At 24.6% G+C, this 23,295-nt stretch overlaps 14 protein-coding genes across 14 annotated transcripts; 8 read left to right on the top strand and 6 right to left on the bottom strand.

Moving 5' to 3' along the window:
- Window positions 1-1,913: 1,913 nt before the first annotated feature.
- On the top strand, window positions 1,914-2,393 carry AAJ76_400018075 (hypothetical protein; the record flags this gene model as incomplete). Its single annotated transcript, XM_024475523.1, has 1 exon — window positions 1,914-2,393. The coding sequence occupies one exon, from the start codon at window positions 1,914-1,916 to the stop codon at window positions 2,391-2,393; it is 480 nt and encodes a 159-aa protein (XP_024332049.1).
- A 1,692-nt stretch (window positions 2,394-4,085) lies between these two features.
- AAJ76_400020247 (hypothetical protein) lies at window positions 4,086-4,250 on the top strand (the record flags this gene model as incomplete). The annotated part of the gene is made up of 1 exon (XM_024475524.1): window positions 4,086-4,250. One exon carries the CDS (start codon window positions 4,086-4,088, stop codon window positions 4,248-4,250), a length of 165 nt encoding a protein of 54 aa, XP_024332050.1.
- A 524-nt stretch (window positions 4,251-4,774) lies between these two features.
- AAJ76_400021091 (hypothetical protein) lies at window positions 4,775-4,930 on the bottom strand (the record flags this gene model as incomplete). Its single annotated transcript, XM_024475525.1, has 1 exon — window positions 4,775-4,930. The coding sequence occupies one exon, from the start codon at window positions 4,928-4,930 to the stop codon at window positions 4,775-4,777; it is 156 nt and encodes a 51-aa protein (XP_024332051.1).
- A 2,951-nt stretch (window positions 4,931-7,881) lies between these two features.
- AAJ76_400024852 (hypothetical protein) lies at window positions 7,882-8,691 on the bottom strand (the record flags this gene model as incomplete). Its single annotated transcript, XM_024475527.1, has 1 exon — window positions 7,882-8,691. One exon carries the CDS (start codon window positions 8,689-8,691, stop codon window positions 7,882-7,884), a length of 810 nt encoding a protein of 269 aa, XP_024332052.1.
- Window positions 8,692-11,331: 2,640 nt separating this feature from the next.
- AAJ76_400027493 (hypothetical protein) lies at window positions 11,332-11,505 on the top strand (the record flags this gene model as incomplete). The annotated part of the gene is made up of 1 exon (XM_024475528.1): window positions 11,332-11,505. One exon carries the CDS (start codon window positions 11,332-11,334, stop codon window positions 11,503-11,505), a length of 174 nt encoding a protein of 57 aa, XP_024332053.1.
- Window positions 11,506-12,519: 1,014 nt separating this feature from the next.
- AAJ76_400028941 (ubiquitin-related modifier 1) lies at window positions 12,520-12,780 on the bottom strand (the record flags this gene model as incomplete). The annotated part of the gene is made up of 1 exon (XM_024475529.1): window positions 12,520-12,780. The coding sequence occupies one exon, from the start codon at window positions 12,778-12,780 to the stop codon at window positions 12,520-12,522; it is 261 nt and encodes an 86-aa protein (XP_024332054.1).
- A 398-nt stretch (window positions 12,781-13,178) lies between these two features.
- AAJ76_400029340 (hypothetical protein) lies at window positions 13,179-13,373 on the top strand (the record flags this gene model as incomplete). Its single annotated transcript, XM_024475530.1, has 1 exon — window positions 13,179-13,373. The coding sequence occupies one exon, from the start codon at window positions 13,179-13,181 to the stop codon at window positions 13,371-13,373; it is 195 nt and encodes a 64-aa protein (XP_024332055.1).
- A 1,044-nt stretch (window positions 13,374-14,417) lies between these two features.
- Window positions 14,418-15,023, top strand: AAJ76_400030579 (ribose 5-phosphate isomerase; the record flags this gene model as incomplete). The annotated part of the gene is made up of 1 exon (XM_024475531.1): window positions 14,418-15,023. One exon carries the CDS (start codon window positions 14,418-14,420, stop codon window positions 15,021-15,023), a length of 606 nt encoding a protein of 201 aa, XP_024332056.1.
- Window positions 15,024-15,273: 250 nt separating this feature from the next.
- AAJ76_400031435 (hypothetical protein) lies at window positions 15,274-15,750 on the top strand (the record flags this gene model as incomplete). Its single annotated transcript, XM_024475532.1, has 1 exon — window positions 15,274-15,750. One exon carries the CDS (start codon window positions 15,274-15,276, stop codon window positions 15,748-15,750), a length of 477 nt encoding a protein of 158 aa, XP_024332057.1.
- A 229-nt stretch (window positions 15,751-15,979) lies between these two features.
- Window positions 15,980-16,486, bottom strand: AAJ76_400032647 (hypothetical protein; the record flags this gene model as incomplete). Its single annotated transcript, XM_024475533.1, has 1 exon — window positions 15,980-16,486. One exon carries the CDS (start codon window positions 16,484-16,486, stop codon window positions 15,980-15,982), a length of 507 nt encoding a protein of 168 aa, XP_024332058.1.
- A 319-nt stretch (window positions 16,487-16,805) lies between these two features.
- AAJ76_400035759 (6-phosphofructokinase) lies at window positions 16,806-19,598 on the bottom strand (the record flags this gene model as incomplete). Its single annotated transcript, XM_024475534.1, has 1 exon — window positions 16,806-19,598. The coding sequence occupies one exon, from the start codon at window positions 19,596-19,598 to the stop codon at window positions 16,806-16,808; it is 2,793 nt and encodes a 930-aa protein (XP_024332059.1).
- An 869-nt stretch (window positions 19,599-20,467) lies between these two features.
- Window positions 20,468-20,875, top strand: AAJ76_400036629 (40s ribosomal protein s14; the record flags this gene model as incomplete). The annotated part of the gene is made up of 1 exon (XM_024475535.1): window positions 20,468-20,875. One exon carries the CDS (start codon window positions 20,468-20,470, stop codon window positions 20,873-20,875), a length of 408 nt encoding a protein of 135 aa, XP_024332060.1.
- Window positions 20,876-20,902: 27 nt separating this feature from the next.
- AAJ76_400037064 (hypothetical protein) lies at window positions 20,903-21,139 on the top strand (the record flags this gene model as incomplete). The annotated part of the gene is made up of 1 exon (XM_024475536.1): window positions 20,903-21,139. The coding sequence occupies one exon, from the start codon at window positions 20,903-20,905 to the stop codon at window positions 21,137-21,139; it is 237 nt and encodes a 78-aa protein (XP_024332061.1).
- A 373-nt stretch (window positions 21,140-21,512) lies between these two features.
- On the bottom strand, window positions 21,513-22,664 carry AAJ76_400038825 (serine threonine protein kinase; the record flags this gene model as incomplete). Its single annotated transcript, XM_024475537.1, has 1 exon — window positions 21,513-22,664. One exon carries the CDS (start codon window positions 22,662-22,664, stop codon window positions 21,513-21,515), a length of 1,152 nt encoding a protein of 383 aa, XP_024332062.1.
- Between the last annotated feature and the right edge of the window lie 631 nt (window positions 22,665-23,295).

Raw genomic sequence — 23,295 nt, forward strand, 5'->3', positions numbered from 1 at the left:
TTAAAAATACAGCCCTAGTTGTCTTATTTCAATTTTTTAAATACTTCGCTGTCTACATGCTATATGCTAAAAAACAATTTTATTCTTTCTTTACTTATGCCACCATACTTTCAATAAGCATGATTAAGTTGTGATCACGGATTTTCAATTTAGTCTGTATGTGCTTTTTGAGAATTAACAAACCCAACCGAGTAATTTACTTTTCAAGGCAACATCAAGTTCAGCTACAGCCCCAAGGCAGGATGGATAACCATCAGTAATAATGATAGATCTGGGTACAACATATTCTTTAAACATGCCTAATATAGTGGAAAAAATTCTGTTTAGAACAAGTTTTAAAACAAAATTTCTACAGTTTTTCTCTTCTACCCCCTTAATAGTCATCAAATATTAGGTTTGTTGTCTAAGGTACTGGATGGGTATATATTATACATTCTCATTACAGATATCAACTTCGTCAGATTCATCTTAATATCTTCTTCACTTATTTTTTTTATTTATGGTTCTTGTTTAGATATTAATTATAAAATCAAGTCTTTGATATTAATGAAAGTATTCCTTGAACAATTGTAGAAGTCAATGGCCCGAACTGGTGTATAATCACATAACCAGCAATACATGCTTCTTAAGATTTTTACAAACTCCATATTCAGAAAGGCCATTTTTGACCTCTTTTATAAGCTTGTCTTGGATATTCATGCCTTAGAAGAGCATACTCACCTTTATACGTGGCAGCACCGCAATCATAAACCTACCATCACATTTAAACAATTCATTTCTTTTTTAAAAAACCATGATTTAAAAAGAGTTCTATTGTCTTGTGTATTTATATGAAGATGAAATCACCAAATTAAAAATTTTCTCTTTTAGATTTTCCATAATAGGAGTTAAAAAGAAATTCTTTTTTACCTTTACTTCATATTTCCATCTCCCTCCGAATAACTACGTTCACTTTTAAAAAAAATTCTGTGTAAAAATTATTCGTAGCGAATTGGAAAGATGAAGTAGCATTAGATATTTGTTATGAAGAGTTATAACAGTAATTTTAAATCTTATTTAATTTGTAAAAATAATAGTCTACTTAATTTGATTATAATCTTTTGTAGATCTTGTAGCGATGTAAAATTAAACAATAATGTTTTCAAATAAACTATTAATTAAATATTTTAAATTTACATATGGGTATGTTCCCAGAGGTTAATATTATTAAAAAATATTTTTAATATATAACATCTCGGGCCTAAAACAAATATAGATGCTACGTTTCTTATTATATAATTCTTATTTGTTGTAAAAAATTCTTATCACCATTTATAAACTTTTTTTCTTATTATATTTTTTGGAGGTTAAATATTAATATAAAAAATGATTTTTGAAAATTCATCCTTTCTAAAAAATTCTAATTTAAATTTAAGCATTTATTTTTAATTTAAAGATTGAATAAATTATACAAATTTCGAATAATAACTTTTAATTTTAGAATTTAGCCGCTTTATTGTAAGACAAGTTAATTACACATCAACAATATTTTGATAAAATTACTGTTAGATATGTCTCACGCTTTTATAGTAAAAAAGCAAAATGATATGTATCAAATTTTATACATTAAATAAACTTATTATAATTTAAAAAAGTAGAAAAAAAGTAAATTCTTATTTTATAAACATAATTTATTAACAAAAAAGAAAAAAATAATTGTATTGAATGTTTTAATAAATATAATTTGTAAAGTTTGTCTTATTATAGAATATTTTATTCAAAATTATTACAACTGCTAAACAATTAATAAATTTCTATTTATTATGGAAAATTATACACACGATAGTAGAAAAATTTGATTTTTTTAACATTTACTATTTATAGAAAAAATTAATTAAAATTTAAACTATTTATATTATTTTTTTTTGTCCCTAATGAATTTTCAAATTTATCTAAAAATATTCTTGTTTAGTATTCTGCTATCAAATGCAAGTTCAACACAGACAATTGAAAATGCAAATTTAACTGATACAATTGATATGACAAAAGATGATAACTTAAATACAACAGAAAATAATAATCGCCACCAAGATGAATCAATCCAAGTAGAGGAACAGTCAGAAAGAGATAACACAAATAATTATATTCAAATTATCAATCTTACATCAATCTATAACTATTTTATAAATAGCAAACCTTTTTATAGCTGGCTTAAGTGGGTACTTATTCCAATGTTTGCTATTTTTACTGTTATATCAGTTTTCTGTATTTTGTATAGTAAAAAAGAAAATGTGTCGACTTTTAAGTACATCGAATGGATATCTATTTTAATATTTTCTATAGTTTCTTATAACTTTTTCTTTAATACTGCTATTTACTGTAAATCAGCACGTATAAGCAAATTAAATAATTAGGTAAAATTATCTTGTTTTTTTGTAGTATCCTCACCACATGTTGTTATTTGTTTCTATAGTTTCTGAAATTTTATAACGCAACCAAAAGAAGAAAGTATGAAGGACTACCACCCTAAAGAAATACAACCAGATGAGTACAGATAACAAAAATGTACTCATAAAGAGATAACTTACTCTAAAAAGCAATATTATATTATCTTAGTGTATCGAAAATTTCCTATAAGCTTGGAATGTAGCTAAAGGCTAAGACAGTTTTATATAAGTTTTTGTAGTAGCTTAAGATTTAAGACGACAGGTTTAAGGATGAATGACATAGATAATACTGCTTTGATCTACCACTTTATACAATAAAAAAGGCTTGACATCTATATTTAATGTAGAGTATGAAATAAAATGCTGTAATACATGTCTTAGAAATTGAAAACAATACAAAATAGCACAATTTATTAAAATAAAAAAGATATAATAATCACTCAATGTCACCAAACAAAAATGTTTTGATTTAGTAATCTTTTTTACATAGAAATACAGAAAAATGACTTTTTGTTTCAAAAATTTTACTTTTATGCAAATACAATCATATTTTTTGGATGTAAATCTTAAATAGCTTGCAAATATTTTTTACAGTTCATTGCATTAATTATTTTATTTTTTTAATTTTCGCTTGTATATTTAAGCATTAGCTTTATAAATTTTTCGTTTTTCTGTAAAAGATGACTCTTTAATTTATTTAAAATATACAGTAAGATTTAACTCGGCCTGATGCCACGAAATTTTAATAAATTAATTTAATAAGGAATAACGAATCAATGATACAACCCATTAATTTAATATTATACATTAATATTGTATTTGTTAATGATCAATTTATAAATTAAGATTAAATTTTTAGCTTGCATTCATTTTTTTTTTGGCTGAAGAAGAATCTGATGTTCAAAAAGTGGGATAATTAAATTTTTTTTAGCCATTAATTATTTCAAAACAGTAAAGAATCAAGCAAAAAAAAGATTATTACATCATAATATAAAATAATATTTCTATATTTATTTAGTAATATTTTCTCTTCTACTTTAATAAACAGTATGTTTCAAAAAAAGGAATATTCTTCGGAGCTTTATGTAAGCCAAATTATGGTAAAAACAATTTTTTTTCACTTGTAAAATTTTTTAATGTATGTTTTTACAGCGTTATTGGTTCTTTTTTGTTTTACATAAAACGAAAAATAAAAAATTTTTTTTTATTTTGATACTTAATATGATTTCTTTTTGCCCCAAAACATGCTAAAGATCTTTTGTAAAAGCTTAAAGTCAATTTTTGACACAATTCTGATGGAATTTGCTGCCATTCATGTACTATTATTTCTTTCAATTCATTTAAATTTTTAAGGCGATACTGTGACAATTTTTGCTTTATAATAGCTCAAAGTGTCTCAATTGGATTTAAATCTAGAGATTTCGCAGGCAAAGAAAGAAGTTTAAATTGTTTTGGCTCGAAATACAGCTTCGCAGTATTCTTGGGATCATTGTCTTGTTGAAAAATGTAATCTTTCAGATTTATTAATCTAGCCGAATCAGGTAAATTATTAGATAAAATATTCACATAGTATTCAGCATTCATTTTACCTTCAATAAAAACAAGTTTTCCTACACCAAAGTATGAAAAGCATTCTCATACCATTACTGACCCTTCAACATGCTTTACAGTAGCAGACAAATTACATGTTTTAAGGCCTGCATCGGCTTCACGCCACACAGAATCTTTACCATCAGAGCAAAAAGGTTGAACTTGCTCTATTTTGAAAAAATCTTCTTCTTTTTCTCATTATCTAATAGTAGTAAAAATTATCTACTTTTCTAAAACCGGCACAAAATGTTTTTTTTGAAAGGAGCGGTTTTTTTATCGGAACAAAAGCTCTAATATTATAATCATTAAAAGTTCTTTTTATAGTTGAATAAGAAACCCTCTGATTGGTCTTCGCTTGCAGTTCAATAGATAGTTTTCTTAATGATGTTTTAAGGTTTTTTTATTAATTTTAAGTAAAGTTGTAATATCATTGGCTTGTAACTTCTTTTTCGTGCAACATCCCTTTGTTCGTTCAACTGTGCCCTTTTCTTTCATATTTTTTACGATTTTAGAAACTGTATTTTGTGAAATCTTAAATTTTCTTGCGCTTTTGACCTGAAGCATTTTTTGGTTGAAAAGCAGAATAATTTCAATTTTGTTTTTTAAAGTAAACTACATACAGGTTTAATTTTATAAAATATAAAAAAATGTATTTTTGGCGAGAAAAATTGTAAGTTTTGAGCCAAAAATTATAATATTTCTTTTTTTTAAACAGAAAAAAATAATTAAAGGTCTAGCTCCGAAAAAGCTGGAAAATTTTAAAAAGCTGCAGTACAAAATTGTCTTAATAAATCAAAACAAGAGTTATATATCAAAAAAATCTTTACCTGTAAAAAAAATATTCCTTTTTTTTGAAACAAATTGTACGTATACTTAAATAGATATAAATAACATACCTTTTTGTTCTGCATCATAATGAAATTTATTCTTTTAAAATCTCCAAATACTTTCTATAGATCTGTTATTATTTCCCTGTTAGGATCTTAAAAATAAATAGAGTGATTGGCTGCTAAATGAGATTGAAACAACACATTTAAGTTATTGTAAACACCCTATTTGTTGGAATAAATTACAGACGTAAAGAGTCCATAAAAGTAACTAAAAAAAGGGGCTTTTGTAAATTATATCTTTTATAAACCCGAATAGTTCTTATTTTCTTTCTTCTGTTCGCCCATACCTATTGTTTAAAATCCTTCAATCAAATGTCTTCTATGGTATTTATTTTAACCAATTTTCGTTTCATCGATTTCTACTACAATATTTCTTTCTCTAATTGATTTAAGTGACTTCATGAGTCTACCATAAACATTAAATTTCCTTAAATATTGTAGTATTCTTTAATTTTTACATTTCAATGGATAAAATGTTTTTGATAAGATTAGTTGAAGCAATAAATAACCATTAATAAATTGTTTAAATGAGGAATATTTTATTATTAAAAAATTGCATCATTTTATATGGAAAAATCATCTTAACATTTATGAAATAAACATCTGGAGCGTACAATAACATTGTCTGTAACCTTGAAAACCAAAAATAATCGTACTATAGTCTTGTGTCCAGATCTTATGCAATTCTGATTTATCTTTATATCTACTAGATATGTAAAAAGAAAATTTCTTTTATAGTATAAAATATCACGACACACTTTAAAAAAGCAAATTTAAGGCTTAGTTTATCTCATTTTAGTTTGATAGATTTCTTTTTTCTTTTTCAGAAAAAAAAAGGATAGATTAAATTTTTAAAGAAACGATAATAGTATTGTAGACAGAGGTAGATGTGATCCCAAGAACTTTAAAGGACCACAAAAAACAATTAACAGTTTAATTGAATAATACTTTTAAGATGGAAAAATCCCTTTATTACAGAGTATGTTTCTTCTCCACTAACAACCTTATCTCTTAAAAGTACATTTCAAGTGTTAAAAAAAATTTTGATTACCTCATTTTCTGAACAACAGGTTCTATTTCAGTTAAATGTTTAAATAATCATTTTTTTAATGTAGAAAATTTTTATTTTACACTTCTTTATTGAACTGTTTTCGTCAAGGTAATACTTTTTACTAATATTAGGTAAAAAGAAATATGCCCCACAAGTTTTATAAAAAAAATAAAAGTATTCAAAATAACAGATAATAAAAATATGTTTAAACTCTAGCTAAAAGTTCATTGTTTTTTTATTCTCTTTGTGTTTATACATATAAATAAAGTTTTATGAATAAAATACAAGCCGTTGCATAGTATTACTACATCCTTATTTTTTAAACTCATCTAAAATTGCTCTAATGTTTAAGTTTATTTACATTAATTCAGTCAGTTTTTTATTCTATTACTAGATAAAATGTATTAATTTTATAAAACTGGAGTTTTTTTAAAAAAAATGTTGCAAAATCTTACGAAAGTCTAATTTTTGATATGTTTTTTGGCAAGAAAAGGATTTAAAAAGAATTTCTTGCTAGCCCTTAATGAGTAGAAAACCATCTCATGATGATTCTGAGAAGGCCGTTACTATTTTGCTAAGAAAGCAAAAAAAATCAATTTCCGAAATTAGCAGAGAGATAAGCAGATAACGTACTGTTATTGCTAAATACAAAAAATATCTTTTATATTTTGGTAAAAAAATTCATCTGGCCGTCCCAAAAAGGTTTTTCTTAAGGTGCGGTCAAAATTAATTAAAATTGCTAGTGGTAAAAATGTAACGGCGAATAATTCAAAGCATATTTCGGATTTAAATGGGCATAAATCCACCATAACAAGAATTTTAGCAAAAGATGACAAACCAAAAAGAAAAAAATTGGCCGAAAACCCGCTTTAAATTTTGAACATAAAAAAAATAGAATATTATTTTTAGGTAAATATCAAAATTTTGTGAACAGGTGAAAAGAAATAATACTTTTGAATGAAAAAAAATTAATCTTAATGGTCCAGATGGTTATAACTATTATTGGGCAGGTATATAAACAAAAGAAGTTGTGTGTTCTCGCTGAGCCATGGGAGGACCTTCGGTCATGTTTGGGGTTGTTTTAATTATTTTAAAAAATCAAAATTGGCTTTTATTTCAGGAAGTATAGATAGTTTAAAATATCAAGATATATTTAATAACTATTTACTTTTATTTATTAATGAACAAAATTTACTTAAAGTAATTTTTAGCAGGATAACGCAAGACCACATGTTTCAGTATCTACAAAAAATTAACTAGCTTGCAAAAATATCGAAGCAATGTTTTGACTAGCATTTCTCCTGACCTTAATTCTATAGAAAACTTTTGGGAGAGATTTCTAGACGGGTTTATTCTGAAGGTAAAACCTACGATGGTGTAAATAAATTAAAAGACTCAATTTTTGAAAATAGGCATAATATTATCACAGATTTCTGTAAAAAGCTTATTGATTTTATGGAAAACAGAATTAAACTAGGGATTGAAAACAATTGTAACTCAATTGATTATTTAATATCATTAAAATTAAACTATCGTAAGATTATGCAACACTTTTTTTAAAAAACACTAATTTTATATAAACAATACATTATATTTAGTAATGGAATTAATTAAGAGTAAAAACCTGGCTTAAATAAAAACTAATCACATTAATGTCAGCAAATTGACATATTAGTGCAATTTACGTTGAGTTTTTGATAAAAATAGAGGTATCGTAAGATTATGCAACGGATTGTATAAAAAAACCCTTAAATATTCATAAGTTTTACCTACCCCGTGCAAATTCAAATTATTAGAGTATTTACAATCGATTTGTATATTAATAATATCTTATTAATCATTTTTATCTTTACTATATTTAAAAGCAGTTAGAATTGTACTGTAATACAGCAATAATAATAATAATAATAATAAAAATATTTAATTAAATATATTCATAGATTACATCAACTCCACTGAACCTAACTTTTTTTTTTGAACGACATATTTTTATCCCAAAAAAAATAACTACAGAAAGACAACATAGAATCAAAATAAAAACCATAAGATAACTTAAAGGTATGCAATAAAACATATGAAATGTGCCGCTGTTGGATACCTCATTTATAGATTGCTCAATATCAGCAGGTTGAGAAGAATTTTGGGCTATAAGATTTGTATCATGTCCGCATGGTTGCAACATCTGAAGTTCACGAGTGTAATTTGCAGTTTCATTTAATTTTAAAAAATAATTCCGTTTATGTCTAAGTTTAACTTCAATAGGTTTATAAAATAATTGGAATTTTTCTTTATCACTTTTATTATTTTCTTCATTTATTAAATATTGGTCAACCGTAACTTTTAGCATTTGTTCAAATTTTTCATAGTCTTCGTCATCATTTTCCTCGTCATCATCATCATTTACTTTATCACCATCATCATCTTTATTATTAAACCCATCTTCTTCAAACTCTTTATTATCAATTTGTTTAAGGCCATCATTATATTTATTCTCATTTTCTTTCGTATTACCTTCAATTGTTTGATTAAAAATTATATCTGCATCGATACCATTGTAGTAATTAGAATATTCATAAAAGTCTTTTTCATTATATTCTCCTACCATTTTCTCGGAATTGTATGCTTTATCATTCTCGTCAACTAAATCAAGAGTATTTATTTCTGAATTATTTTTTTGTTCAAAATTACTAATAGTTTTATTCATTTGCAGCTTCTTTGTAGCATTAGAATTCATTGACCCTTAAGAAAAAATATTTTTAATAAAAAATATATTTACGCAATTTTTATTAGCAAGTTTAAACTTGCTATTATTTCTTCAAAATCTATGTTTTTTTTAATTTAATAATTCATTTATAATTATTAAATTTCAAATAAAAAATTAATTTTTGTACAAAATAAATGCTATTAATAATTGTTTTTAAGATTAAAACCATAACATAACGTTTAATTTATATTATATTTTTTTTATAATATTGGCATTTCTAATAAAACAATATGAGTATATTTAAATTTTGTTTCGTTAAAAGTATTATTTGACAAACCTTTATTAAAACAAATAATTTTACAATAACTAATGCAAAACAATTTCAATATAAACAAATTTATTGTAGATTCTAAAGAGTTTACTTGTCAGATGATTCTCCTATCTGACGTTCTGGATACCAATATCGTAATTATTTAATAAGTTGTTGACTTTTAAAATTTGATATGTTTGACAAGAAGGGGGAATCTAGAAGAATTTATGTACAATAAGACAATATATATTCATATTAAGGCTGAATTTTGTCAGTTTTTATTCATAAAAGACTTGAAATAGATTTAATTTGACGTTAATATACGAACAAAAATATTTTCTGAAAAAATGAGTCATGACAATTTAATTAATTTCTAAAATAGTTTGTATCCATTTTTATCTACTTCAGGCCAAATCTCGTGTAAGTTCACACCATTTATAAATAATTTTCTTATATTTCTAAATAAAATCAGTAAATCAAATAATTAATTTTTTTAACACAAAATTTTGCCAAAATGAGTGAAAGTGGCAAAAAACAACCTTTAAAATTATTTTAAAGTAATATTTGATGGAGTTAACTTAAAGACTGTTGTTGGAACTAAAGGCTATTGTTAAAAATGCAATTTTTTTATTTTTTAACTTTTCCACGTCGGTGTCTTCCAGAGAGGAGTGGTTCCAACAAACAAATACTGTCTAAGGCCGATGTTTGTACAACATTATTACAAAGCTTATAATAATGAATTCTACTAATGATCAATATTATCAACTCATTTTTTTAGAAAGACACAAGCTTATACGAAATAAGGAATTTTGCAAAAGATGTGAGAATTTTTCTATGCGATTAATAAAAAAAGATGTGGACTGTATTGGTATATATGGATGCGTTTCACACAATTAAAAATCCCACTAGTATTAGACAAAGCTTGTTTTTTAAGATTATTTAATTGAAATTTTGAGAACTTTTACTGATAATAAATAAATATATGAAAGAGACCACTCTTATAGAAGTGAGTTGTGAAATAAGATAAATACAATAAGAGAGCTTTCAAGTTTATAGAAACGGTAAGAGATGCCATTTGCTATTATTTGTTGAGTATAATTGCATAGTATTGGTTAGTGTAAAGATAACAATTCTCGAAAATCGTGGAAATTCGCGAATCTTTATTTTTTTCAAAGAAAATACGATAAAGGGGAAACTTAGAACGTTATTGATATGTAAGTGGCATTGAGCGCGGATTAAAAAATTGTTTAATTGAACCAGTTGAGAATCGCAGTTCTGATATAATAAGAATTATTAAAGAAAATATTATTTTAGACTTAGTAATTATAACTAATGAATGGCGAAAGTATGGTAAGCATTTTTTGCAATGACTGATATGGGTTATTAAAGTATTAATTATAGTCTTAATTTGATCAGTACTGCTAATCCTATTGTACATACTCAAAATACTGAAGGTTTATATTCTTGTTCAAAGTATTTTATAAGAAAAAGAAGTCTATTTTCTCTCGAAAAGCAACCAGAATTTTTTTTACAATTTTTGTAGGAACATTTAGTGGAAAAAGTTAAAGTAACAACCTTAATCTTTATGTTACTTTAATAAAATCTTATAAATTGAATAAAAAGGATTTTTTAATCTTTTTAAATTACTTTTTTTTACATCTTTAACGACAATCTAAAATTCCAACAGCAGCTTGAAATTTCCTATTTCCCCAGATTCATGAAATTGTTAAAAAAAAGAATTTTAAAATTTTTACATCACATTAATCTTCTCGAATTTAATAAGCTTGTAATTATTTTTATTTTGGTGTTAATATTCTTCTAGACACTCTACAATTTATATTTGACATAAAAGTTTAACTGTCGATAAATGATTTCAAATGACAATTGCAATAAAGCACTAGTGGTTTAACAAAAAATAAAATCATTTAGTATGTTTAATCAAACGAAAAGAGAAAACTTTATTTTTAATAGTTTTAAATAAATTTTTCAAATCATGTATCGACAAAATTGATACGAAATGCTGCATGTAGTAGGTCTGTTCTTTGTTTAAACCCAAATTATTACTTAAACTAAAAAATATTTAATGATGCATGCAATGTATACATTTTTTTCATAAAATTTATCACATTTTTCAGTACGATTATTTGCAAGCAACATACGCGTCATATTTTATAAAATAAAATTAAGATTGCATTGTTTTTACTTCATTTTTATTTAAACTCTCTAATTTATTATTTTTTAAATTTAACACATCTGTTATATAATTATTCTGGTTTTTAAAATGTTAAACTGATAATAATTTTAAGTTGTATTGTAAATTGTTGCATCATTTAGATAACTTTTTTTTAATTTTAAAGTATATGTTTTATGAACTGCCAGAAAAAGTAAAAAATGGCTATTTTTTAAAAGGCCTTCCTTTTAATAATACTGCGCAATGCCTATATAAATTTAAAATTGATTTTTTTACTATACTTAAAATTTTTATGCAAGTATTTGAAATTCTTGTTAAAATTTTTTTTCAAATTATTCGGTAACAAAGCATATTTAAAAAATTTAAAAACATTTAAGCTATTAAAAAAATGTTGCCTAAATTAATATCAAAAAGCACAAAAAAGTTAGAAATGAAGTTCGCTTAAAAAGTTATTCTTATCAAATTTAGAAATCTTTGCTCACTGATTAAAACTATTCTTTTACTAAACTTTATTTAGGCCACTTGAAATTTTTTAAAATTTTTAAAGGTGTCAAATATTAATATGGATATTTTTTATAAACCATTTCCTGTTTTTTGTTTGATAACACAAAAATAAAACTACTATATGTTTCAATATTATCTAATATTTCAATTTGACAATATCATTGCAATAAGAATTATTTTTTTTACGCAGAAATAGTGTTAAATCCGTCGAAAAATCTAGGCTTAAAATCGGGTAGTTTATTTGTATTTAAATTTTCATATACCTTTCAAATTAAATTTATATAGCAATATTATAGAGACTCATTTTTAATTTCTCTTTTAAAGTATATTAATGTAGTTTTTTATAATATGCTCGACTTATTTTTCGTTTATAAAATAAACGTAAAAAAAATACAACTTTAGCTTCATTAAAATTTACTGCAAGCGAAGTTTTGTTATAATTTTAAAGTTGGTGCAAAAATTATTTTATTGGCCTGTTGTCTATTTTATATGTTTTATGCAAAAGATATAAAAAAATTTTTTATGATTAAAACTTTATTTATTCACTGTCGGAGTACAACAAGTATAATACAAATATAATATCGTATGTAATGAGTTGAAAAGGCATAGTAATTAAATACTACAAAGCTAATGAAAAGATGTATTATTGGGCAGTTAATTTAAGGCATATGACAATCCAGAATGCTAAAAATTACTCTCGAGAGCGTGTAGCAAAATTTGAGACGTAATCTTCTATTTTTTGAAGATGAAGGTTAAAAAGCTATAGAATTAAACAAGAAAAGGAAGATGTTTTTGCAAAAATTTTATGCTTATAAAAAAGAGGAAATTAATAATTATATTAAATAAATTTAATTTATCCACCGTGAATTGTATTTATCAAAGTAATAGTGTGTACATTCTTAATATCAGATTCATAACAATTTGTCAATTCCCAGTCACTATCATCTAAAAGACATAGCACACCATCTTTAATACTTCCATCAGCATTAGTAAATTCGACCGTTATATCTTTGTGTATTTGTATAAATACATCTCTAACTGATTTTAAATTATGCATTGTATATGATTTATTATTCAACGTTGTGTCAGAACTACCACTAAATTTAACTATCATTAGAAAGGGTAAAAATATTAACACAATTCAAAGTAAAAATAAATTCTTAATTTTATTGTATTTACTACAATGTAGAAAAGTCGTATCAATGTCACTATTTCCCCTAGAAAAAATTAAATGATTTTAAATAAAAATTTAAAAATTGTTATTAAGAAAAGCAACTATTTTATAAGTGCAATTAATTATCTTATTAACGAATGTATGCAATTGATTTAAAGTTTAATATCGTCAAAATAAATAACATACAATATTACAATTTATGACCACAATATAAACTTTTTTTAAAACATTGCGCTGATAAATTGTGGTAATATTTATAGATGAATTAATGTAAAGTTGTTTGTCTTATTAATTGTAAAATTTTTTTAAAAAAGTTATTTTTTATTTAAGAAGGAAAGATGAACAGAAATCACGAATTAAACAGAAGCCACAGGGTAGCTCACATGAGTCCTTATTATGATCTACAAGGACATTTGAATGAACCACTATTTAATAAATGTTATTCTCCAGGTAGGATGGCCTGCATCTTAAAAAACTTTCTTAGCTCCGGCCCCTACCAGAAATATTGCTGGATAAATGTATTAGGCTGTTGATACAATCAACATAACAATTTTTTACACTTATTTCGTGTAATTATCTTCTGTTACTGATTTACATAGTTCCACAGGTTTTTTACAGATTTGATTTTAAATTTGCGAAAGAAGTTTAAACGATTTTTTTTATTTAATTATTGGTTGTGAATTTGTTGTGTTTTTAAGACTATGACAGGTTATGATTATGATAATCAATCTTATAACTTTAGATAACTTAGATTCTACCAATCTTTTTTATGACCTTATGACAATAATGATAATAGAAAAAAACCATTTCGTTAGTCAATTATTCTTTTTCATAACTAACCAGTAATAGTTACTTTTATTTAATCCCTTTTTATTATGTAATAAAAATTCGTAATTTTTCTACCCAATTTTTTTCTTTATTTAAATTTATAAGATTTTATTTTAAAAATTTTCTTTTTATTTACGCACACATTATTTACTCTACGTTCACAATTTTTAATATTTCGCAAAATTAAAAAAGTATACAAATATATGTACACTAAAATATAAGAATTTGCCTGTCTATAAATTTATGTTCTATTCGGCAATCAATTAAAACCTTTTATTACTTCTTCTCCTTTATTGGTACTTCCCCTTTTTTTATACATTAATTTAAAATCTAATACTTCTTTTATGAAAAGAAAATATAATATACCACTGAAAGAAAACGAGGACAAAGTTATATTTCAGATAGTAGTAGACAAACAGATATATGAAATGGCTAAAGCTAGTAATAATGAGTTTAATGTAACAATAACAGTACAGACAGACAATCCTTCTCTAAATTTTGATGTTGTTAAACGTAAATAAATATATTTTAAAAAGTTAAGATACATTTTATACGACTGTTAATATATTTTAAAAAAGTTAAGATATATTTTATACGACTATTAATATATTTTTATTATTTGATATATCTTATATGACTGTTTTATAAAAAATTATATTTTATATAAAATAACTGTTTTACAATAAATAATACATTTTAATACGTAAAGCTTCTCCTTTTTTATTTAAAATCGCTTTCTTTTATCGTTTATGTTAAAAAACAATATAAAAGATGTGTGTGAAGATAAACACACTATAGGCATAGGCACAGGCAGAACAGTAGAAAGCATTCTTCAATATCTAAACCCTAATAGCACTTATGTATCTTCTAGTCACCAGACATCTATCAGTCTTACTAATCTTTCTCTAAAAAGTGTGCCTATTGAAACTGTACAACGTCTAGATTTGTACATTGACGGATGTGACTATTTCGACAGGGAAGGGAATATGATTAAAGGTAAAGGTGGGTCACTCACAACCGAGAAATTGTTGTGTTCTATGGCTGATGAGGTAGTTATAGTAGTACAAGATTATAAATATAGAAAGAGATTTAATAATTGTTATGTTCCTATTGAGATATTACCACAGAGTATAAAGTATATAGAAAATATTTTAATTAAAAACGGTATTAAATATGAATTGAGATGCAGTAAAAATAAGTTTGGTCCTGTGATAACAGATTTAGGGAATTTTATTATTGATATTGTGTATGATAGAGAGTTTTTAATAAGAAGTAAGCAAATATGTGGTGTAGTGGAACATGGATACTTTGAGAATAAGGACTATAATATTAAAGTAGAGGTATTTAAAGAATAAAGTATTAAATGAGGCATTTAAAGTAAAAAGTATTAAATATATTTATTAGTAGAATAAAAATATTTAAATATAATATTTTATATGTGTTGTTATACATAAAATAAAATAGTTAAATTCTAATATCTTCTACTTATTAACTAATATAAAACTATTTTTAATAAAATCTCCTACTTACTAACCATAAAATAGTTAAATTCTAATATAAAACTTATTTTCAAAACATTACTGTTATTTTCTTACCCCTTTATTTATGTGTGAATATGAAGATAATAACACTTCCATTTTAGATGATATCCCACGCCTCTACGATTTAGTTGATAAAGTTAGAGATCCCCGACAAATATGTGTCAAATTATTAAAATATCATAAAGGTAATATTGAAGTAAGTAAATTTTTGTATTATGTTATGGTCACTTATGACGTAGATTTCCCTGACTTCTATGACACCACACTACACAATATTACTGTAGATACACTTCCTAAGAATATTTATTTTATTAAAGAGCTTCTTAATAAAGATATTAGTATTTGTATAATACAGAAATATTTAGATTATATTATTAATTTACTACTTGATATTAGTACTTTAGATCTTATTAGTGTGTTAGATGTACTTGTAGATGTTTATAGTAAAATTAAAGTGTTGAGAAGAGACTATCCCCAGTTTAGAATATTAGAGAAGAGTACTACACCAGTGAGAGAACGTGTTAAGAAGATTATAAATTGAATGGTGTGAAAATGATACATTTACGGTTACAGTTGTGTTTTAGAAACCATTGCTAAACATTTTTATTACATAGATTAATTTACATGCAATTTTTATTAGTGAACGGGTTATAAATCCAAGCCTTGTCTATAAAAATATCTACCGATTGTTAATGTATGTTAAACATTTCTATTACATTCCCCTTCTTACACGCACTATTTATTTCACTACAATAATAAATTAAAAATAGTTATATTGATTTTTCTAAGTATATTTTTATAACTCTATCTATAGGACATTTACTATGTCTATATACAAAATTTACAACATCATCTACATCTACTTTCAAATGTTTATTATTAAATCTACTTACTATATTTATTATATATTCATAGTTATAAGGTATAAATTTATATTCTTTAAACCATTTACTTCTTATTTTACTGGTGTATACTTCCAAATCACTAAAAGTAATAGGATAAGATATGTCTCTTAGTACTTTATAAATACATAATAGAAGCTTATCTTTTGTACTTAATCTACTTTTAAATAATTTATTATTGTATTCCTGTAAAATATCAGATTTATATTCAAAGATATTAAGTCCATGTAATAATTTGTTAAGTAGATGTACATGCTTCTGTGAAGTAATAAGTGTATTAGAAGGTGTATGTACAGGAAGTACTAGAGTGTATTCTTCTACTTGTATACCACATAATTTACAGAAACCATCTTTAAGAGACAAATGTGAACACATGGGGGATAAAAAATTATGTGAATGTTGTACATATTTGAATAAAATGTAAGTTTTAAATATTTATTGTATATATTTAAGAGAAAATGTGATGTAACAAATCTGTACTTAAAATCTGTAATATTTATCTTACAAATCTGTACTTAAAATCACTACTATTTTTCTTACTCTAACAACTTACATACATTACTATTTTTCTTACAAATCTGTACTTAAAATTAGTATTATTTTTTTTACAAATTATTACTTAAAATCTGTAATATTTTTTTTACAAATTATTACTTAAAATCACTACTATTTTTTTTACAAATCACTACTTTTCTTACTCTAACAACTTACATACATTACTAAATTTAAACCATTTAGGATCTTTCACTCTCTTTTTTATATTATCATAATTATCCATACATTTATCTATATCTGTAAATACCACTTGATTCCCTTGTATTCCCACTACTCCAATATTATTTTCTTTACAAGAATCTACTGCTTTAAATCCTAGCAATGATGCATTAATTCTATCCATAGGAGAAGGATTAAGTCCTTCTTGTAATCTACCTAATACACCATAATCAGTATCAAATAGACATAATCCATCTGTCTCTAACACTTTACAGAAAGATTCTGTAGAGATAGAACAGAAAGTCTTTTCATTTCTAAATATTATTGTACTAGTTCTTTTATCATCCTTAAATTTCTGTCTAAGCCTGTGTGCAGTCTCTGATAAATGGCTTATTAAATATTTCCTTTCTGGTATAAAACAATCAAAAGCACATGCTGCTATTGCACTCATACAAGTAAGATATCCACACACACCTGCTATTTCTAGAACAAAGACATTTCTTCTAAGAGACAGTGAACTTAACTTTGCACAATCAGAAACTTTTAAGATTGTATTTAGTGCTGTGTCAGAGCCTATAGAATAATCTGTCATAGGGATATTATTTATAGAAGAGGAAGGTATTAAAATTATAGAAAGATTGTCTTCTACATTATTTATAATATCTTCATTTGTATTTAATCTTGAATAAGTTGTATTATCTTTTATTATATCTTCCTCACATGTATCAATAGTATTAGATTCAATAGTGTTAGAATTATCTTTATATGATTTAACCAAATTATTTTCAATACACTTCCTTCTCTTAATTATACTTTTAAATTCATATAACACTTCTAGTGAATCTTCATCACCAATAATAATAAGTCCTTTTAAATTATGTTTTTTCATCTGTTTCTTTATATCACACTCTGCCACTCCCAGTCCTAATATTGTCCCTCCATTATTAAACTCATTACCAAATTCATACATTTCAGGTTTAAAAAGGCTGTCATTCATAAACCCTTCTAATCCATTACATATACACATAGGCTCTATATTACAAGCATAACAGTACTGTATAACACTATTAAGTGCAGTATTCATACCTGATGATCTTTTACCACATTGTAATATTCCTATTCTATAATTAAATACAGTACTATTAGATATACTTGTATTCTCATTTATATATTTATTCTGTAGTTCTATATTATTATTTACTAGTACTCTAAGGTTTAAATCTTCTAAACACCTGGCTTTACTCTGCCTTTTATTCTGTAAAATACACAGATAGAAAGATAAAGAAGTTCTGAAAAGATCTCCTCTACATTTTAAAATAGATTTAAAATCATAATTATTTTCATATCCTTTTACTATGTCATTTTGGTTAATAACTTCTGTTAAGTCTTTAGTAATAATATCTCCATTAGATGATATTACTATTTTACTAGTATTAGATTTATTTTTTATTGATTTTTCTATTTCTTTAAAAGCTCTAATACCAGAGAGTGTACCTAAAATCCTGTCTGATGCAGAAGTAGGTCCCCCTCTTTGTACATGACCAAGTTTTAATAATCTTACATCTATATTCTGTTTCTTAATATAATCTACCATTTCTGATGGATCTATTTGATTTCCTTTTCTATCTAGTGCTCCTTCTGATACTATTATGAATATACCAGGTTTACCGTGTTTTCTTCCATATTCAATATGTCCTAACACTTCCTTTCTCCAATCTAAAGGAGGATCTTCAGGAATAAGAAGATAATCAGCCAAGCATGAATATGCAGCCATAAGACTTAACCATCCACACTTCCTACCCATAACTTCAATAACAAATACTCTTTGATGTGATTTCATTGTACTAGAAAGATGATCTATAGACTCTACTACTCTATTTAGGGCAGTGTCACATCCTAATGTAAAATCACATAAAGAAATATCATTATCTATTGAAGCAGGTATTCCTATGATTATTATGTCATATATATATTTATCATTTACTTCTTTATCATTTACTTCTTTATTATTGTCTTCTTTATTATTTATATATTTATTATCTACTTCTTTATCATTTATATATACATCATTTACTTCTTTATCATTTATATATTTATTATCTACTTCTTTATTATTATCTTTTAAAAAATCAAGTTTACCTTCTTCAAGTAATTCCCTAAATAATTCTCTCCATTCATTTTTTAATATTAATGCACCTTTTAAACTTCCATCCCCTCCTAATACTATAAGACTATTAATACCTCTTTTAATTAAATTAAACACTGCCCTTTTTCTACCTTCTCTTTTGTAAAACTCTTTACTTCTAAAACTTAGAAGTACTGTTCCTCCCTCATTACTATTATGTGTCTCTGTATCCCATCCTAATTTACAAATATAATCATTTATCAACCCATCAAATCCTCTATACACACCATAAACACTCCCTCCTGATTTAAGACAAATTCGTACAATAGCCCTTATAGCACTATTCATGCCAGGTGCATCTCCCCCACTTGTTATTATCCCTACTGATATTAAAGATTTAGATCTTAAAAATGTCACTATAACTTTATTACCAAGTGTATCATAAATTACTTTATCTTCACTTCCAGAAATAAGAGTGTGAACATGTATACCTTCATTAATAGAAATAATCCTAGCTAATGATGAACTACACACCTTTATAGAATGTGTATCATACACCACATCCAGTCCTAACTCCTCATAAAGTTTACCTAATTCATTCGATTTTGTGTCTATTGTTAGAGTAAATTCTTCAATAAAATCTTTCATGCACTAAATAATTTTTAAATATTTATATTTTAAAAAAACCAATAAAATTTAAGGAAGACAAACAAACAAAATGTACAAATAAAATCAAATATATAATATTACGCAATGTTCTCTGGTACAGAAAATTTAAATAAAATAAAGTTAACCTTATTTTAAATGTGTGGTATTATTAGTGGATCTATAAAATAATTAATATAAATCATGACACAATTACAATGTAAAAATCATGTAATTTTATTTAATATTCCACCAATTAAAATATATGTCATTATTTGTTAAAAATAGTAGACTTTTAATTACCTCTTGTATTAGAAAATATAATATCTCATGACATTAAGTTACAGATTTAACAGTTTGTATTTACAAAATCTATGTTTTATTCTAACATAACAATTTATGTAAATAAATTCTGCTCTTTAGATTAATATCTATCATGTATTTTTCAAATTTATGTAAATTTATTCTTTAAAATACCAACTTTTAATGCATTTTTTTACAAATGTAAATATAAGCTTTTTAAATATCAAATCCCTTATATTTTTTCTAATAAAATCTTAAATATTTTCTATAAATTCTTAAATATCATCATTTTAATTTTTAATAAAAAGGGCAATCTGCAATTAAAACTAATAAAATAAGTACATACATAAAGGCACATCATGTCTATTAAAAAGAAAGAACACACATTATTTGTGATCCCTTTTCAACGGGATTACAAATAATGTATGTTCTTTCTATAAAATCTTAAATATTTTTTCTATAAAATCTTAAATATTCTTTCTATAAAATCTTAAATATTCTTTCTATAAAATCTTAAATATTTTTTCTGTAAAATCTTAAATATTTTTTATAATTTTTTACACCCTAAAATGACTGAAGTTATTGAAAGTAAAAATGAATACACTGCAATCTGTCATATAAAAGCTACTAAGAATAACACTATTATTCATGTTACTGATATGACTGGCAGTGAAACCATATGTAGAATATCTGGTGGTATGAGAGTTAAATCAAAAAGGGATGAAGGATCACCTTATGCTGCTATGATTGCTGCTCAGGAAGTGGCTGCTATTATCGCCAAAAAAGGTGTTAAAACTGTACATTTTATGCTAAGAGGTGCGGGTGGTGTAAAGCCTAAAGCTCTGGGAGCTGGTGCACAGGTAGCTGTTAGATCAATTATAAGAAGTGGTATTAACATGGGAAGAATAGAAGATGTTACACCAATACCTACTGATAGAGTAAGAATGAAGGGTGGTCATAGAGGAAGAAGAGTTTAAATTAAATTTATTTTTATATCCCTATTTATGCACAATGTTTTTTATTTAATTAAATTATTTACAATTTATAAACAGCAGAACAGTGAAGACTATGTGGTTAGTAAACTTGCTTTGTATGAAGAGTATTGGAAATTTATGTGTAGAGAATGCTTCTCTTTTTATATTCCTATAATTAACTGTGATACATTTTTAGAAAAAGATTGTTTTAGAATAATTTGTAAAATGTGCAAGAAAAATACTGTTATTAAAATATTAGAGAAATGATTATGTAATAAAAGAAATATATTATATAAGTGCTTTACATAATTAAGATTTAATATTATAATATTTTTATACAATAAATGGTCATATCAAAAGGACTATTTACTATTAATTATCTTTATAACCTTTGTAAAAGTAATTTTTTTTAAATAGAAGAAATGTACTAGGACATCTTCCTAAATACTAACGTAATAAATTGTTATTGTACAAGAAGATTTATGTTCCTAAATAGTAACATAATAAATGGTTATTGTACAAAAAGATTTATATTCCTAAATAGTAAATAGTTATTGAACAAAAGAAGTATTTATTAGTAGATTTTTTATATAAATAAAACAATTATATTAATTTTAATAATCCAAATTTTTAATTAATATTATAATTCGAGATCTATTGAATCATCAGTATAATCATATTCACTCTCATAAGAGTCTAAGGATTCTTCATACAAATCAAAAAACATTGTACCATATTCTCTATTGAAAAATTTATGATTTAAAAGTTCATCTACAGAAGGTCTTTGATTTCTATTAAGCCGCATACAACCTTTAATTAAATCCCGTAATTCAGGAGAAATATCTGAAGGATATTTAATTTTATACCGCCCAGATAAAAATTTTTCATACAAAGCTTTATCTTTCTTGTTATCAGAATCATAAAATAGTGTTCTCTCCACGCGAAGAAAAAGGAGAATAGCCCCTACACACCAAATATCACTTTTAAGGCCATGTATGCTATTAAAAACTACTTCTGGCGGTTTATAAGGAAATGTCCCATAATTCTTTCCTGGTAAATATATTTCTTTGTTAACAACACGTGAATAACCAAAATCAATAATTTTATATCTAATTTCATTGTTGTGATTAAATCCCATTATGTTGGCTATTTTAAGATCTAAATGTGCTATATTATTATTATGTAAATATTGTAATCCAAGTAAAAGATCATAAGCTATTTGTTTGATTATTTTTTCATCTTTTTTAACATAAGATTGAGAAACTTTATAAGGAAGATATTCCATATACAACCATATAAGTGTTTGTGTTTCATTATTAATGTCTCTATATGTCCTAATATTAGATTTATAAGATTTTACTAAATGAGGATGTTCAAGTTTAAGAGCAATTTTATCTTCAAAAATTGGTGTTTTTTTATTCACAATTATTCTTTTTAATACTGTGTATGGTTTAGAATCAGTAAGAAAGAAAACAGCTGTAGTAAGTGTCATCTTAACAGGCTTGATTGGGAGACTTGATTTAATAAGTGCAAATTCTTTATTTTGCTCATATCTTGTCTTTTTTTGTAAACATCTATCCACTGCATTATTGATAAAATTATAGATTTCTTCTTTCTCCATTGTATCCCCAAAATTTATAAAAAAAATATTTCTTATTAAAACAAAAACACAAAAAGTAAATATACACGAAATTGTTAATTTCTTTTTATGGCGAACAACATAATTACTTGTTTCTAACTTGGTTCTTTTGTAAAATTTCAAAAGTTTTTTTCTTGAAATGTTTTGATCCATGCTATTTATGCTGAGGATTAAATTTATAGAATTTTTAAATTAATTTGTTTACTTTTAAACAAAATGCCAAATGAATTGAAATAAAAATAAATTCGTACATTTTTATGCACCATTTTACATTTTTTATATTAATTAAAATTATAGTGAATTTTGATATACAAGAGCTAAAAATATTTTATCATAATCTTAAAGACTTTTAATAAATTTTGTAGATTTTTTTAATAAATTTTAGGGATTTTTTCGATAAATAATAAAATATATTTTTCAGGATAAAATATTTTTTAATAATTTTAAAAGACAAAAAATCTTCTTTAAGTCATTATTTATTTATTCTTCTTTCAATCATTATACTTATATCTTCTCTCAATTATATTATTGTCATCTTCTTTAAATCATTAAATTTTCATCTATTTTCAATCATATCATTGTCATCTTCTTTCATCATCATATTATCTTATGATTATTAAAAGCATCATTTGCTTCAAATTAATAATAATTTTTAAAATATTCAAAAATGCTTATCATTTATTTATAAACAAAGAATGATAATAGTAATTACAAACATAATTCTTCTGCCTATTCTTTTTATTGTTAGCACTGTATTCACCCAATAAAATATTGTTTGTATTCT

Source organism: Vairimorpha ceranae (genome assembly GCF_000988165.1).
Source record: "Vairimorpha ceranae strain PA08 1199 chromosome Unknown NODE_4, whole genome shotgun sequence".
Lineage (NCBI taxonomy): Eukaryota > Fungi > Microsporidia > Nosematidae > Vairimorpha > Vairimorpha ceranae.